Source organism: Poromitra crassiceps (assembly GCF_964638095.1).
Source record: "Poromitra crassiceps genome assembly, chromosome: 6".
NCBI classification, from domain to species: domain Eukaryota; kingdom Metazoa; phylum Chordata; class Actinopteri; order Beryciformes; family Melamphaidae; genus Poromitra; species Poromitra crassiceps.
The window spans coordinates 18,086,768-18,104,668 of NC_139627.1; the positions used below are offsets into that span (position 1 = coordinate 18,086,768).

At 43.1% G+C, this 17,901-nt stretch overlaps 2 protein-coding genes across 2 annotated transcripts in view; both read right to left on the reverse strand.

The window, feature by feature from the left end:
• Nucleotides 1-1,493: 1,493 nt before the first annotated feature.
• On the reverse strand, nt 1,494-7,392 carry LOC310777767 (uncharacterized protein; the record flags this gene model as incomplete). Its single annotated transcript, XM_083638129.1, has 5 exons — nt 1,494-2,471; nt 2,713-2,829; nt 3,887-3,943; nt 4,422-4,685; nt 7,227-7,392. 5 exons carry the CDS (start codon nt 7,390-7,392, stop codon nt 2,188-2,190), a joined length of 888 nt encoding a protein of 295 aa, XP_083494255.1. The 3' UTR covers nt 1,494-2,187.
• Nucleotides 7,393-13,276: 5,884 nt separating this feature from the next.
• The window catches only part of LOC310777768 (uncharacterized protein), a gene marked incomplete at both ends in the record, with an annotated part of 5,661 nt that continues 1,036 nt past the window's right edge, over nt 13,277-17,901 (reverse strand). The window contains 3 exons of the mRNA XM_083638130.1: nt 13,277-13,494; nt 13,736-13,852; nt 16,129-16,389. Of these exons, the coding sequence (XP_083494256.1) occupies nt 13,277-13,494; nt 13,736-13,852; nt 16,129-16,389 (596 nt within the window). The remainder of the gene's footprint in view (nt 13,495-13,735; nt 13,853-16,128; nt 16,390-17,901) is intronic.

Consider the following 17,901-nt stretch of genomic DNA (forward strand, 5'->3'; position numbering starts at 1 on the left):
CTTGCTAGCTAGAAGGTGCTAGCCACTTCCTGTAGCATGCGTGCATACGTTTTGGTCTTTTCATCAGTGGTAAGCAGGGCTAACATGCAAACTAATGCAGTGACTCAGCCTTTTTCATATCAAGGACCCCTCATTTAGTCCACATTAGAGCCAGGGACCCCCGAGATGGTTTCTCTCAGACCCAAATCTGACTTTATTTTTATTGTTAGAGATGATTTTGTCCAGAATCTCATAACTATATGTAAACAGTCATTCTTCTACATTCTCTAAAAAAATGAAATAATTGTGAAGTTAACAACACTTCATCAATTTGCTGGGGACCTACAGGGCCTAGGCTACACTATAGGAGGAGGGCATATAGCCTATGACTAGATTATGCCCTCCCACTTTTCAACACAAGGTGACACCCTTGATCCACCTGACAGGTGTGGCATGATTACATCATGATTATTGCACAGGTGTGCCATGAGCTCGTCACAATAATGCTGCCTTCAAATGCGGTCGTGTTTATCGTGTTCAAGGGAAGAGTCCATAGGAACGGCCCCCCTCCTGTGGTATTCACCACTTCGGAAGTGGACATTTTCTGAACACATTGGAGATGGTTTATGGTGGTGAAATTAACATTAAATTCACAGGCAGCAGCTCTGGTGGACATTCCTGCAGTCAGCATGCAATTTGTACAGTCCCTCAAAACTTCCTACATCTGTGTCACTGTGTTGTGTGATCAAACTGCACATTTTAGACTGGCCTTTTATTGTGAGCAGCCCAAGACACACCTGTGCAATAATAATCCTGGTGTTTCATCATCATCTTGATATGTCACACCTGTCAGGTGGATGGATTATTCTGGCAAAGGAGAAGTGCTCATAAACAAATTTGTGTGCATAGAAAAAGTCTTAGATCTTTTACTTCATCTCATGAAAAATGGGAGCAAAAAAACAGTGTTGCGTTTATATTTTTGTTCGACATATATAGGTTACTAGGTTCCCCATTCTTGTTATAAATTGTATTGTGGTGTACATTGTGTAATGTACGCATTGTATTTATCACATATTACATATTTTATTTCTTCTATTTCTTGTGGTGTATTGAGTAAAGACACAATACAATTACTCTTACATTTCAAGATATAACTTATAAACCTAATTCTGAGGAGAGTAGACAACGGAAATAAACTCCTCAAAAAAAGGTTTGTAAACTTGTGTTTGGTTGATCATATCTCTGCTGTTACTGTATCCTCAGCATTGTATCTTATGTTATTGGAAAGCCTGTTCATTTCCCTTCACAGCACTGTCTCATTTGTAAGGAGGATTCTGCATTTGTGGGATGAGCAGCACAGCTGATTGTGTCAGTAGAGCCGATGTCAAATGTGCCAAATTTCCCTGCCAATGTCAAACAGTGTATCCTCCTGTTGGTATTGACTCTATAGTTTTGAGGTGTTTGGGGATTAAATGATTTAACAAACAAGACATATTGACAATTTTTACGCTTTATTCATTGAACACAGTCAGGAGCCTCAGTAGCAGGTGGAAGAACCATACGCCCCGCCGCCATTTTGATCTCAAAATCGCATTACATTTACAAGAAAACAGTGTATCTTGAATGGTAACCTTATGTTGCACCAGGAGGTGTAAATAAAAACTCCAGTCAATAAACATCACAGATTTTTTTAACAATTCCACCCCTCGACTCCTCCCATCCAATAAAACTGCCTTTTTCCGTAAGTGATCTCCCATTGGTTTACACTTTGGAATGATCCCTCCCCGCGTTATGACCGGACCAAACATCCAACATTGTGTTTCAACAGGAAGTAGGCTATATTATATACATAGTTATTATATACAGTATAAATATACAAGAATACAAGAATTTTCTTTCTTTACTAGTGTCCGCTAGAGAGAGTGGCGTCAGCGGAGGACCAAAATGCGAGACTCATTAGCCAATGAACAGCCAGGAATGGGTCTCTCACGCTACTTTTGCATGCTAAAATAAAGCTGATAATGTACAATTTGATTCAAGGGGGGAAAAACCCTTTCAGAGTACAACACAAACTGTCTATTTTGCTGCAACTCGACAGTGCTGCTTAATCCAGGACCTTACTTCCTGGAACTCTTGAGAGTAAAAAACTGGTCCATTGGAGTGAATGGAGATGTCGGGACTCTTCTATCTACACGGCTCTGCTCACTACTATCCAGTCTGTTTGAGAGTAGAATATGTTTGGTCCTGATCCATGGTGGCTGGACTGAGGCTCTGGTAGGTGGCGTCTGGGTCGGATCTGGGTCGGATCTCATCCTCAGTCTGTTCAGTGGGCACATTGACCTCCACCTCCGACTGGGCCTCAGTGAGCTGCCTGTGGTCCCCCGACACATTGACCTGGCTGTCCTCCACCTCCATGTGGGCCGTTTCCTCCCGTGACTTCACCTGACGCTGCAAGATGTGGACGTTAGCGTCGGTCATGTCCTGTCCGCTCTCTGTGGAGAGGAAAGATGGAGGTCAATCAGGTGGTCAAAACATGTCAGATGATGATCACATGATCACAAAGGTCCAGTGACAGCAAGCAAATGTGCTGCATGTGTTCAGTGTTAAGCCGTGCTGTGTGACAGTTCTCCTGACACTCAGCACATCTGGAGATCAACTGCAGCCTGTATCATTAGCAACAGCAGATATGTGCACACTCTACTGTGGATACAAAAGAGCTGAATGTTTGTGGACCTTGTTTCTTCCTGGTTCCTTTCTTCTTCTTTTTCATCAGAACACAGCAGACTCCGCCCACAACCACTAAGAGAACGAGCAGCGCCGACAGAGAACCAGCAATGAGCCCGATGTGTCCTGTTCAAATGACAAGAGATCACATACTGAGTTAGCCAGTCTGCCAGGAGATACAAAGATAATAATATGAAAAGAAAAATGACATCAGTGAATCAATCATCACATACTAATGTACCAGGGGTCTGTGGGTTTGACAGTCATGGTTGCTTTGGAGGGTCTGATGTGAGTGGAGGCTCTAACGGACTCTGTGGAGCCGGTCTCTTTACCTGTGTCTTTGGTCGTGGTTGCAGCCAGATTGCAGCTCATGTTGACTGTCACGGGCCGGTTAGCTGGTCTGTCACTTACCCCGCTAGCCGGGCGCTTCTCGCTCATACTGAGCATTAGCGCTCGGCGAACGTCAACGCATTTCTCATCAAACAATTGTGCCGCTCTCACATCATGTCACATCTAGGTATAAAAACCAACCCTTACCTGAGCCAAACACATGAAGTGAAGACGCTATCCGATGGCCAACATCCTCTTTTTTTAAATACATATAGTTGCCTCTTCCAAATCGTTGCATAAAATCCACTTTTCTGTCTTTGAAAAACCGAAAATCAGTCATCTGGAGCAACCCGGAACAACGACTCACTGTTTACTCACTGTATACTCACTAATGCCCCCCACACTTCCGGAGTGCTATTGCACCTACATTTAACAGTTTTTAGACTGTTTCACTAGTCTCTCTTCTGAGTTGATACTTAGACCCACGCTGATCTGACGGAGTCCACACACTGCCTCAGTCTTCCCACAGCTGCTCATGGCTCACTCACCCTCTCACACTGGCTCATGTGCTCCCTCACCCTCACACACTGGCTCATGTGCTCCCTCACCCTCTCACACTGGCTCATGTGCTCCCTCACCCTCACACACAGCTGCTCATGTGCTCCCTCAGCTCTCAATGGCATCTGGAGTGCACCTGAAACCACTCATCTGAATGGTGATTAGGCCCGCCCACCGAGACGAGCTAGCCAGTAACCTTACTCCATTCACTCAAATGACATCCTATGATTGACAGTTAGACTAACCAGTGACAGCTCTTGAATGACAGTTGTATGTGACCATAACATTGACTTACCGCTAATATACTGGGCATTGGTCCCATTGGATGAGGTGCAGTTGTCACACATGAAGCCTGTGGGCAAATACAACAGTCACATCATCATAATCATCAGTTCATCAACATCACACCTTTTCTTCTTCTCCCCAATTGTACTTGGCCAATTCCCTGCTAGGTTGTCCCAGTTGAGAGTCTTACTACCACATGCTTCCTCCGATACATTTGCAGTAGCCAGCAGCTTATTTTCACCTGACAGCGAGGAGTATCACCGGCAGGACGTAGCAGGTGGGAGGATCACATTATTTGCCCCAGTTCCACTTCCACTTGGACAGGTGCCCCGACCAACCAGAGGAGGCGCTAGTACAGCGACCAGGACACATACCCTTAATCGCGCTTCCCACCCGCAGTACGGCCAATTGTGCCTGTATGCACACCCGACCAAGCCGGAGGGAATACGGGGGCTCGAACCCACGACCCTCGTGTTAGTAGGCAGAGAATCTACCACTGCACCTGGACGCCCCAACATCACACTTTTTCACATGTTCTGGCTCACCTGGACAGGTTGATATGTTCTTGCTTGCAGTGGCTTTACTGATGTTATTCTTGACCAAGCAGACAAGCAGTCCCATCAGGCCTGGTTTCAGAGTGATGTTGTTTGTCATCATGTTGTTACCAGAGACGAGCTCGGTGTCCCTCAGTGTGCGTCCGTCCAGAGTCCAGCTGTACTGAGGACTGTCCCCCGTCTCAGAGGAGCAGGACACCATCACCTCTCCCTGGGACAGACACTCATCAGCCAGCTGGGCAGTGGACACAGGCGCTGAGGGAAATGGACTCAGATGAGTTTGGACATTGGCAGAATCTTTTGTCAGTGTAATTTCTTGGAGTCGTCTGGTGTCAGTCAGTCTGCCGTCACTGTTGTGTGAAAACCTTGTGTCTCCAAAATGTCAGTTTCTGCACCGTGCATTTAGAGTTGATCCAGCGGTTTGAAAAGAGTTTCATAAAACACAAGAGGTTTGACAATTTCCCAACCCACTCATGTCATCCTTTGATTAACGTGAAAACATGAAAATCAACAACTTTGGATTAACAAGGTTTTCAAACAACAACAGTTGTTGTTTGAAAACAACAACTCTTGTCCCATCCTGCCACCACCTGCCCCCTGGATCCTATCCCCTCCCCTCTTCTCCAAACCATATCCTCCGATCTATCTCCTTTCCTCACTTCCCTCATCAACTCCTCCCTGTCCTCTGGTATAGTCCCGGCTCCCCTTAAAACAGCTAGAATCAAGCCACTCCTCAAAAAACCCTCCCTGGACCATACTGTTATACAAAATTACCGCCCAGTTTCTCTCCTTCCATTCATTTCAAAAACCCTTGAACGCGCAGTATCGGAACAGCTTTCTCTCCATCTCTCTCGCAATAACCTTCTGGACCCCCTACAATCTGGTTTTAAACCCGCTCACTCCACTGAAACAGCTCTCCTCTCTGTCACTCATGCCCTTCACACAGCCAAAGCCTCCTCCCTCTCCTCTGTTTTAGTACTCCTGGATCTGTCAGCTGCATTTGACACGGTGAATCATCACATCCTCCTCTCCACTCTCACTGATCTTGGTATTTCTGGCACTGCACTCTCATAGTTCACCTCTTACCTTTCCAACCGCTCCCTTCAGGTTCTCTGGTGTGGGTCCCTCTCTAAATCATGCACTCTGAACACGGGTGTCCCCAGGGATCTGTCCTCGGCCCCTTCCTATTTCTTCTGTATGTTAGGTCCCTTGGTCACATAATCTCCTCTCACGGGTTTTCCTATCACAGCTATGCCGACGACACTCAACTCTTTCTTTCTTTTCCCCCCGACGATACCCAAATTGAGGCACGCCTAGCCGCGTGTCTCAAAGACATTTTAACCTGGATGACCGCCCACCATCTAAAACTCAATCTCGACAAAACAGAACTTCTTTTCATCCCCGGAAAAAACTGCCCTCTCACAGACCTTTCCATCACCATAGAAAATACCACTGTACGGCCATCAAAAACTGTCAAAAACCTAGGTGTAATTATAGATAATCAGCTTTCAACCTCATCTTTCATCTCTGCAACCGCCCGCTCATGTAGGTTCCAACTGTACAATATCAGAAAAATCAGAAAATTTCTCACTAGGGAGGCAACTCAACTTCTCGTACAGGCACTTGTTCTTTCCCGCCTTGATTACTGCAATGTTCTCATGGCGGGGCTACCTGCCTCGGCCTTCCAATCCCTCCAGCTCATCCAGAACGCAGCTGCCCGACTGGTGTTCAATCTACCTAAATTCTCTCACGTCACTCCCCTTCTCCGCGACCTCCACTGGCTCCCAATTATAGCCCGCATTAAATTCAAGACTCTTGTACTGGCCTACCGGGCAGTTCACCGGTCAGCCCCTACCTATCTGCAATCTTTGGTTAGTTTTCAAACAACCAACCGTCCCCTCCGCTCCTCCACCTGCACAGCTCGCCTTGCCCCTCCATCACTACGTGACCCTGGGGGCCGCTTAGCCCACTCACGACTCTTTTCCTCCCTGGCTCCTCAATGGTGGAACGAGCTCCCCCCTCTGTTATGCTGGCTGACTCGTTGGCCATTTTCCGCCGGAGACTAAAAACACACTTTTTCGAACTACACCTGGGCCCCTAGGAAAAGTGATGTGTGTATTTTATGATCCCGTTTTTGTTTCTGTTTATTGTTGTTTATTGTTGCATTTTATTGCTGTATTTTTATGCTATATTGTAATATGCTGTAAGTCGCTTTGGACAAAAGCGTCTGCTAAATGAAATAAAGTAAAGTAAAGTAAAGTGATGCAGTACAGTAACAGTACAACTGTATATTTTGTCATGGAAGTGTTGTCTTTGTAGCATTTCATATAGGCTACATTTCTATTTTCTAGTGTGCATTTGTTTGCAAATAGTAAAATACAGTATAGGCTACCTAGCTCCAGGCTCAACTCAACTAGTGTCGAATTAGTTTTTACTAATTTATCTGTAACATTCCGGCCATGCAATGTGTAAATTGTAGAATGTGTAAATTGTAGAATGTGTAAATTGTGGAATGTGTAAATAGAAAATTTAAATGTTGTTGTTTTCAGCATCATCATGATTGGAACAAATACATTAATTAATTAAATTAATTAAAATCATATTACTGACACTGTATTATCAATTATATCAATCACACATTTAATTTTTGACAGTTACATTACTAACTGAGTTTGTTCTCATAAAACCCACACTTCTACTTTCTGCTGGAAGTTGACAAATGGCTATGAGATAGTGGAATATGTCTTCTATCATTATTAATAATCTCTCCAACAATTTATTAAAGTACTTATTTACCTTGTATGAACAGTTCTAGTTTTCTTGTTTCCGACAGCTCTCCATCCTTATTGTAGCTCTTAAGGTCATATTCAGCACTGTCAGAGTAGGTGAGGTTACGTAGCCTAAATGTTCCATTACTCACAGTGAAGGAGGATCTGTCTTTGAAGTCATTAAGCTGAACCATATTGTTTCTCACAGTAAGAACTTTGTTTTTTTTATTTTTCATCCATAAGAATTTGTAGACTTGTAGATTTGTTCCTTGAGCCAACAGTTGGATATCCACAGTTCCTCCCAGAGCACCGTAACACATCACGTTCTGTGTCCCATCACAGTAGGTTTCCACACCTGGAAATTAAAAAACAAACAAACAAACAAACAAAAAACACACAAGATGAAAAAATATATATTATGCTATATCACAATCTGTATCAATTTCTTACAATACCAGCAGCGATGTTAATGACTGCTGCAAGATTCTAGGCATGTGCCACAGTGCCATATCAATGTATTGAATATGAAGCTACAATATACAGTAGGGATATATTTGTGAATAACAGGTGTAGCTTTGACTCTCAGACCACAGCATGCAGACTGAAGGTTTTTCTTGGGAACCGCAGCCACATATACAGCTGTGACTATGACAGCTCATTTATATTCATACACTAACTGTAGTTGTTTAGCTGCTGTTCAAAAACTGTATTGCTTGCTCAATCAGGTTCATTATGTCTTCTTTGTTCAAATGATAGTTTTTGTTTCTTTTAAACAGGCAAATATGCATTTGTCTGTTTAAAAGAAACAAAAACTATCAACTGTATTGCTTGGTGGAAGAATGCATGTTATTATTATTATTATTATTATTATCATCATCATTATTATTGATTACATTTTTGACAGTTTAATGAAGTGACGTTCTTTTTTTACAGTAAGAATACTGTGAGGAATCAATGACTATTCATTCCAGTTGTCCATATTTATAGGGCGAAGAGAAGAAGAGCAGAGGTCTTGACAAACAGACCTAGACCGCTCTCTGGCCTTTGTAGTTCCTATATACAGATACAAACTCTCAAAATGTTGTGAGCTCTGGGTTGTATGCAGGATAACGTTAATGCATACATCTGTCAAATTAATTACAAAACTAAAAACTAAAAATAATAATGTGAAGATTGTTAATTCATTTATTGACAAAAGCTCAGTTCCATCAGCTTCAGTAAACATCACTGATGAGGTCATAACTATACTCACATACTTGATCAATAATGATCTTTTATTTGTATTCATTGAAGAATATATGGATTACTGGTTCAACACAAAACAGTTTATTCACACAATATACCATCATGAATATTAATATGTAGACTAGTCAAAGAACTCACCATGAGAGAGTCTGAGTAGCATCATCAACAGTCCAATCACAGCCTCCATGTCTCCCTGTCCCTCAGCTGAGACAGTCACCTGTTCAGACAAACTGCTCTATTTCACCCTGTGCTCAACATGCTCTCCTCTGACAAGCCTTATATGATACACTGGTATGGTCATCGCACAGAAACTATGAAATGTCTAAACAAGGAAATTGTTGTGGTAGGCCTATTTATAGGTAGAGAGAAGACGGAAGAAGGAAGTGTTTATCAGTCTCACTAAAGCATCACACACAATATGGCCAAGTGCCTTTAATAGAGTGAAGGGAGGAGACGGGTGTATTCTTCCTTCATAGCAAAAGAGGATTTGAGCTGAGACTTCTAAGGTGTTCAAGGCACCTCTATAATATGGCAGTGACAAAACAACAATCATTGAAACATACTTCTAGATGGGTCTAAGGAACTTTTCCATATCTACCGATCAATAAGTTTAAGTAGGCCTACATCTTTTTGTCAGTCAAAGTGTTTATTCAATACATGGGCAAAATGCGACCACAGGGCCGCCCCCAACGTCCACCATCTACCGTCTACCATGGAATTCTTCCTTTGCCTTCCACTCTAAATGCCATTTATCTATCAAGAAACACAAGATATCAAGAGTAGAGATACAACAATAATAATAATAATAATAATAATAATAATAATAATAATAATAATAATAATAATAATAATAATAATAATTATAAGTGCAAATTCACAAAAGCTGCGACTACATATGACAATTTGCCTCCCCCCCACCGCCTCCTGTGTGTGTGAACGTGTGTTTGTGGCATGAACACACACACACACACACACACACACACACACACACACACACACACACACACACACACACACACACACACACACACACACTAACTAACCACACACACTGCACAACCACAGACCCGAGACATTTTGCAAACATTTGCACAGACATTTGATTTGGTCACGTAACATTATTGCTCTGTATATTGTAGAGAGTTCTTTGGATATTTATTAGCTGTGATCAGCAGCTCTAGAAGTCACTCTGTCGGTCGGTCCACAAAAAGTTCACCACCCTTTAGCGGGCACAGTTTTCGACATAGAAGGCTAAAAATTTTGCATGGAGGTTGTGTGCGTGTGTGTGTGTGTGTGTGTGTGCGTGTGCGTGCGTGTGTGTGTGTGGGTGTGGGTGGGTGTGTGTGCGCGTGTGCATGCATGCGTGTGTGCGGGGCACTGGGCAGAGTGAAGTTTCCTGTATAATGACTGGAGGTGGGTTAGCGTGGAGGCAGGGGCAGTGGATTGCATCTGTTGATCAGTCTGATGGCCTGGGGGTAAAAGCTGTCCCTCAGAAAAAGGTGGCATTTCTCTTAGTGTTTTTGGCACTAGTAGTATTAGTAATAATACAGTGTATTATAGTCTTATAACTGTGGCCACTGCCAAGAGCCGGCAACCTCCAATATGGCCACCAGAGGCCACACCAACGGTGTTTTAGAATATCTCTCCGTCCACAGGACAACACAAAAACTATTTCAAACACTGTTATGTCAAGTACAATGGTACAAGTATCACGTGTGAAATTCTTGTGCTGTGGACTCCGTTTACAACATAGTACAAATATAACAGGGCATATGAGTGCAAAAACAACAAGAGACACAACAAGCAATAAGGCAGTATAGTGATAAGACAAGTCAGACAGTGGCATATTCACTGCACATAGGTGCACATGTCATGTGCATACTTTAGACGTGCTAAACATTTTAAATTCGGCGTATTTGACATACAGGTGCAAATAACATATTCCTTATTAAACATACAATTAAACATTAGACATACGTAATGGTAGCAGCTACAGTACGGTACAGTATATACTTGCATATTTTACCAGCATTTGGCTGGTGGCTGGTGCTAATTTTGGATGTTGTCTTAATAACACAGGATTTACAGCACAGGTACATTCAATTAAAGTCAAAAGCACAATAACCCTCTAATTGCCCATAAACACATGGAACATTTTGTCAAAATAAGGGATAGTTTTGTCCTGGGCAAGAGACATGGTAGGTTTCATTTCAGAGCTCTGGTCTGTCAGATTTAACATCAAACGTGTCTGTTGTTGACCTACTTGAGGTGTAATTACACCTGCATGCAACATGTGTTTATTGTTTATAATTTATTTCACTCTGATCAAATTGTTGAATTCAACAGCTATTTTCCCAATGCTGGCATTGTGTGTGGTTACTATGGCTGAACAAACTAATTAACATATGCAACTCACACCATAAGAGACTTTGACTGCGGCACGGCATGGTTGTTGGTACAACCCTTCTGAAACTGCTGATCTCACAACAGTCTCAAGAATTTACACAGAATGGTGCAAAAACAACAACTTTGGTCAGCAGAAAAGTATCTCAGAATGCAACACGTCAAACCTTAAGGCGGATGTCACTTTGGTAGCTGGTTAACACCAAGCTGAAAGCTGATACCTACCCAGTATTAGTCTGGGGTTCCAGTAAAGTGCTCAGTGAGTGTAGCTATAATGCCAGTGCAGCTTCGGTTCTGCCCTTGCACATTCATTGCAGTGGACTCCATTGTGTATTTGAGTTGAGGTTTGCCAAAGTGAAAGGGGTTGGTGGATACTTCAAACAGCACATATTACAATTTTCATAAAAAAAAAGATGTACTACTGAACTGGCTATATTAGTTGTTTAGCTGCTGGTGGTGGGGGGGGGGGGGTGTTCAACCACTTTTGTGAGGCACTGTATGCATGTCACATTCTGATTAGGGGCTGAGCCCCCCTACCAGCAGTCTTATTATCAGAGCTCATCTTGACCAGTTACTTCTAACATTAGAAAATAACATCTAGGCCAAAGTATTTCATGGGAATATTAACACAATTACACTAATCTATTATTGACCTAATATTAATTAGGATATGAATAGTTCAGTAAAAATGATGGGATCATGCTTATGTCAGCATGCATTTTCAGTTAACTTCTGAGCTGTTCTTGTTCTTGTTGAGTGCAAAGTGGGGGTTTTCTAGGTGTGAAAAGGGCAGAGGTGTTTAGGCCCTTTTGGCAGCAGAGATAGGCAGGTTTCCTCTTGAAGCAAACAGCAGTTGTTGTTAGCAGCAGTTGCCTTAAATGAAAGCTAAGAAGGTCCCCTTTAAAATAGGACCAAAAACAATAGTACCAAACATTGAAAAATGCCCTGACCATGTGCCTAACCCAGGATATGCACCAGCGTCTAAATGCAATTTACTTTAGGGGTGGTTCACTTCATGAGCTGGTAACTGTGTCACAGCTACCACTAAGGAATGGCTATCATACCAACATATCATCTACAGACATGTGTCTTATCAAAAATTATAAGCAAGTTTTGCCACCTTGAGTGGTACCGGAATCTGGTACCCATGGACTAATGACATGGTGCGGTCGTGCGGACTCCACACCCCCATGGTTGGTCGAACAAAGAGTGTAAAATAGTTCAACAGATAAGATCCTCACTCACTTCCCACTCTGCCTGGCAACAAACTGAGCACTTCACTTTGTTCCTGCCAGTTTTTAAGCCATGCAGCCGCTTTTATAATATGACGTGTCTATTTGTAGCACAAGGTGTCCAGAGGATTGACCAATGAGGAGTAGCCTATGCATATGGAGAGGGAGGCGGGGCAGAAGGGGGTGACCTGCACAACCCAGGGGCTAAACCACCTGCACCACTTACTTCTAAACCTGGGTGTGATTTTTTCTAAAAGCGAGGTGGATCATGGATTTCAATCAGAAGAGTAAAGTAAAAGAAATACAGCAACAAGATTGACTTATAAACATGTAATTAAACTGTACTGAATCTGATTACATGTCAATTAGAAGGCTTGTCAAACTAAAACGGCAATTGCAGTCGAGTAGTCCCTAGAGGTGGTCCCTAGATAAGTGGGACTACCGGTGTCTTCCTACAGTCCTAAGACATGGTCAGGTAAACTGATGACTCTAATTTGCCCGTAGGTGTGAATGTGTAGTATGGTATTTGATCTAGTATAGTATTATATTATATGATACAGAGAGAGAGAGAGATAGTAGATAGATCATTTTATTGTGTCACTCGACATACAGGACAAACACAATACCCCCAATAAAAACAAAGGTTGACTACCACTCAATAAGAGTTGAGACACAGTCATACATATAATAGTATATCTAAATAAAACATATACATTATATACATACACACAATATACACACATAAGTACATAACCTCTATTTCATTATAAAAATGCATTCACTCATGAATGAATGTCTAATATTGAGGATGAGATGAGCAAGCTTTGGCACATTCATTAAAGCTCCCATATGATGAAAAACAAGTTTCTCCTTGTCCGTACAGTAGGCTACAGATATACTTTAGTCATGTTTCAACCTAACGACTCACAGAATGTGACAAGTGTGACTGACTCTGTATTGTTGCCCTATAGGAAGCTATTAGCTTCCTTCCTGGGAAAACGTGCTTCTACAAGCCATTAGTTTTGCAATCTGGTTTGACATGTTCTGTCTCAGTTTTCTTCTACAAGGAGCTGCCATGTTGGTTTTGGAGGTTTTCCGCATCTGCACCATGATACAGTATGCACCCCCCCCCCCCCCCTTACCCTGCCGATCAGGCAGCCAATCAGCAGTTCTGCATACATTGTAAATACTGAGCAGTTTATTTCTTCACCACCTTGGCGTACACGCAGTCATCCTCAGTCTGTTCAGTGGGCACGTTGACCTCCACCTCCGACTGGGCCTCAGTGAGCTGCCTGTGGTCCCCCGACACATTGACCTGGCTGTCCTCCTCCTCCTCCATGTGGGCCTTTTCCTCCTGTGACTTCGCCTGACGCTGCAAGATGTGGACGTCAGCGTAGGTCATGTCCTGTCCGCTCTCTGTGGAGAGGAGAGATGGAGGTCAATCAGGTGGTCAAAACATGTCAGATGATGATCACATGATCACAAAGGTCCAGTGACAGCAAGTAAATGTGCTGCATGTGTTCAGTGTTAAGCCGTGCTGTGTGACAGTTCTCCTGACACTCAGCACATCTGGAGATCAACTGCAGCCTGTATCATTAGCAACAGCAGATATGTGCACACTCTACTGTGGATACAAAAGAGCAGAATGTTTGTGGACCTTGTTTCTTCCTGGTTCCTTTCTTCTTCCTTTTCATCACAACACAGCAGACTCCGCCCACAACCACTAAGAGAACGAGCAGCGCCGACAGAGAACCAGCAATGAGCCCGATGTGTCCTGTTCAAATGACAAGAGATCACATGCATCACATCAGATGCAAAGATAATAATATGAAAAGAAAAATGACATCAGTGAATGAATCATCACATACTAATGTACCAGGGGTCTGTGGGGTTTGACAGTCATGGTTTGATTGGAGGGTCTGATGTGAGTGGAGGCTCTAACGAACTCTGTGGAGCCGGTCTTTTTACCCGTGGTGGTGGCCTCACTTAAAGGTTCTTTGGTCGTGGTTGCAGCTCATGTTAAATGTCACGGGCCAGTTAGCTGGTCTCTCATCACATAACTATTTTGGCTACCTCGTTGTCTAGGGGTTTGAACATTACCATCAAAACCAACTATCCATAAACATTTGGATGAATGAATGGACCAGTAGCATCAGGCTGCAGCATAGGTTAGACACAGAGGAGGCCTCCTGCACTGTTGCTCTGGCTCTGCTGACTTGACCCAAACTGCACCTTGACACCTCCATCTTCTCGCCCTCTTGCCCTCACAGTGCTCTGCCTGGTAGACGTCTGTCTGCTTCAGTGGTCAGTTCACACAGTGTTGTGCTGAACTTGACTTCAACATGGAGGTCCCATTAATACGAGCACACGACAAACAGACGACAAACGCTGACAAACAAACAGTCACTGGGCTGTGGTCAGATCCACGCTCACAACAGTCTCTTTACCGGTTTGGTATTCAAAGTTAACTCTCAGCATCTGGAAGCCTCTTGATCTGCAGTTAACTTTCTGTTTCACTAGTCTCTCTTCTGATACTTGAGTTGAACTTAGACCCACGCTGATCTGACAGGGGCACACACTGCCTCAGTCTTCCCACAGCTGCTCATGGCTCACTCACCCTCACACACTGGCTCAGTCTCCCTCACACTGGCTCATGTGCTCCCTCACCCTCACACACTGGCTCATGTGCTCCCTCACCCTCACACACTGGCTCATGTGCTCCCTCACCCTCACACACTGGCTCATGTGCTCCCTCAGCTCTCAATAGACCAAATCAGCGGGATGTTTACATTTACTTCCGGGTACCCCTGAGGTCCACACATTATAATGGCGGTGGACGGCACAAACTGACGTGTTGAAGACAAAAACAGACAAAGAAGACAAAAATGGTTCGTCCGTGTTGTGTTGTTGTTTAATATCATTCATAACAACACTTTCACTAACGTTAGTGGAGACCAGACTAGCTAATTTACCTGTTGGACCAGACTAGAGTAGACTTGAAGCTAAATTAAATTGACGTGGCGTCAGTAGCTCTGTCTGTACCAGGCTCTTTCTCGCCGAGAAGAGACTGGTGACGCGAGGTTACGAGTCTGCAAAAAAACAGCGAGTTTGACAGACAAACAAACATTATTAGCTAGCTAACACTACATAAAACAAACACAGAAGAAAGGCTAGATACGTCGGACAAGCATGTTTACCAACCGTTTAACCATTTAAATTGAAAGTAGTCGGCCGAAAACAACGAGAGGGTTTGACAGCATTTATTTGACAACACGCACATTTAAACCTGCCGCCTTCCCCCAGTGGTACCCGGAAGTAAATTTGTTTACATGGTGACGTCACGGTGATTTGGTCTATGGCATCTCGAGCGCACCTGAAACCACTCGTCTGAATGGTGATTAGGCCCGCCCACCGAGACGAGCTAGCCAGTAACCTTACTCCACTCAAATGACATCCTATGATTGACAGTTAGACTAACCAGTGACAGCTCATGAATGACAGCTGTATGTGACCATAACATTGACTTACCGCTAATATACTGGGCATTGGTGTCATTGGATGAGGTGCAGTTGTCACACATGAAGCCTGTGGGCAAATACGACAGTCACATCATCATAATCATCACACCTTTTCTTCTTGTCCCCAATTGTACTTGGCCAATTCCCTGCTAGGTTGTCCCAGTTGAGAGTCTTACTACCACATGCTTCCTCTGATACATTTGCAGTAGCCAGCAGCTTATTTTCACCTGACAGCGAGGAGTATCACCGGCAGGAAGTAGCAGGTGGGAGGATCACATTATTTGCCCCAGTTCCACTTCCACTTGGACAGGTGCTCCGACCGACCAGAGGAGGCGCTAGTACAGCGACCAGGACACATACCCTTAACCGCGCTTCCCACCCGCAGAGACGGCCAATTGTGCCTGTATGCACACCCGACCAAGCCGGAGGGAATACGGGGGCTCGAACCCACGACCCTCGTGTTAGTAGGCAGAGAATCTACCACTGCACCTGGACGCCCCAACATCACACTTTTTCATATGTTCTGGCTCACCTTCACAGATTGATATGGTCTTGCTTGCAGTGGCTTTACTGATGTTATTCTTGACCAAGCAGAGAAGAAGTCCCGTCAGGCCTGGTTTCAGAGTGATGTTGTTTGTCGTGTTGTTACCAGAGACGAGCTCGGTGTCCCTCAGTGTGCGTCCGTCCAGAGTCCAGCTGTACTGAGGACTGTCCCCCGTCTCAGAGGAGCAGGACACCATCGCCTCTCCCTGGGACAGACACTCATCAGCCAGCTGGGCAGTGGACACAGGCACTGAGGGAAATGGACTCAGATGAGTTTGGACATTGTCAGAATCTTTTGTCAGTGTACTTTCTTGGAGTCGTCTGGTGTCAGTCAGTCTGCTGTCACTGTTGTGTGAAAACCTTGTGTCTCCAAAATGTCCGTTTCTGCACCGTGCATTTAGAGTTGATCCAGTGGTTTTAAAAGAGTTTCATAAAACACAAGAGGTTTGACAATTTCCCAACCCACTCATGTCATCCTTTGATTAATGTGAAAACATGAAAATCAACAACTTTGGATTAACAAGGTTTTCAAACAACAACAGTGATGCAGTACAGTAACAGTACAACTGTATATTTTGTCATGGAAGTGTTCTCTTTGTAGCATTTCATATAGGCTACATTTCTATTTTCTAGTGTGCATTTGTTTGCAAATAGTAAAATACAGTATAGGCTACCTAGCTCCAGGCTCAACTCAACTAGTGTCGAATTAGTTTTTACTAATTTATCTGTAACATTCCGGCCATGCAATGTGTAAATTGTAGAATGTGTAAATTGTGGAATGTGTAAATAGAAAATTTAAATGTTGTTGTTTTCAGCATCATCATGATTGGAACAAATACATTAATTAATTAAATTAATGAAAATCATATTACTGACACTGTATTATCAATTATATCAATCACACATTTAATTTTTGACAGTTACATTACTAACTGAGTTTGTTCTCATAAAACCCACACTTCTACTTTCTGCTGGAAGTTGACAAATGGCTATGAGATAGTGGAATATGTCTTCTATCATTATTAATAATCTCTCCAACAATTTATTAAAGTACTTATTTACCTTGTATGAACAGTTCTAGTTTTCTTGTTTCCGACAGCTCTCCATCCTTATTGTAGCTCTTAAGGTCATATTCAGCACTGTCAGAGTAGGTGAGGTTACGTAGCCTAAATGTTCCATTGCTCACAGTGAAGGAGGATCTGTTTTTGAATGTATTAACCAGAACCGTATTGTCTCTCACATTAAGAACTGTGGATGATTGATTTTTTACCCATGTAAGTATGTAGACTGTTTTTTCAGTCAACAGTTGGATATGCACAGTTCCTCCCAGAGCACCGTAACACGTCACATTCTGTGTCCCATCACAGTAGGTTTCCACACCTGGAAATTAAAAAACAAACAAACACACAAGATGAAAAGAAATGCTATGTCACAATCTGTATCAATTTCTTACAATACCAGCAGCGATGTTAATGACCGCTGCAAGATTCTATGCATGTGCCACAGTGCCATATCAATGTATTGGATATAAAGCTACAGTATACGGATATATTTGTGAACAACAGGTGTAACTTTGACTCTCAGACCACAGCGTGCAGACTGAAAGTTTTTCTTGGGAACCGCAGCCACATAAACAGCTGTGACAGCTCATTTATATTCATACACTAACTGTAAATCACTACTAGTTGTTTAGCTGCTCTTCAAAAACTGTACTGCTTGCTCAATCAGGTTCATTATAATAATAATGATTGGATTTATATAG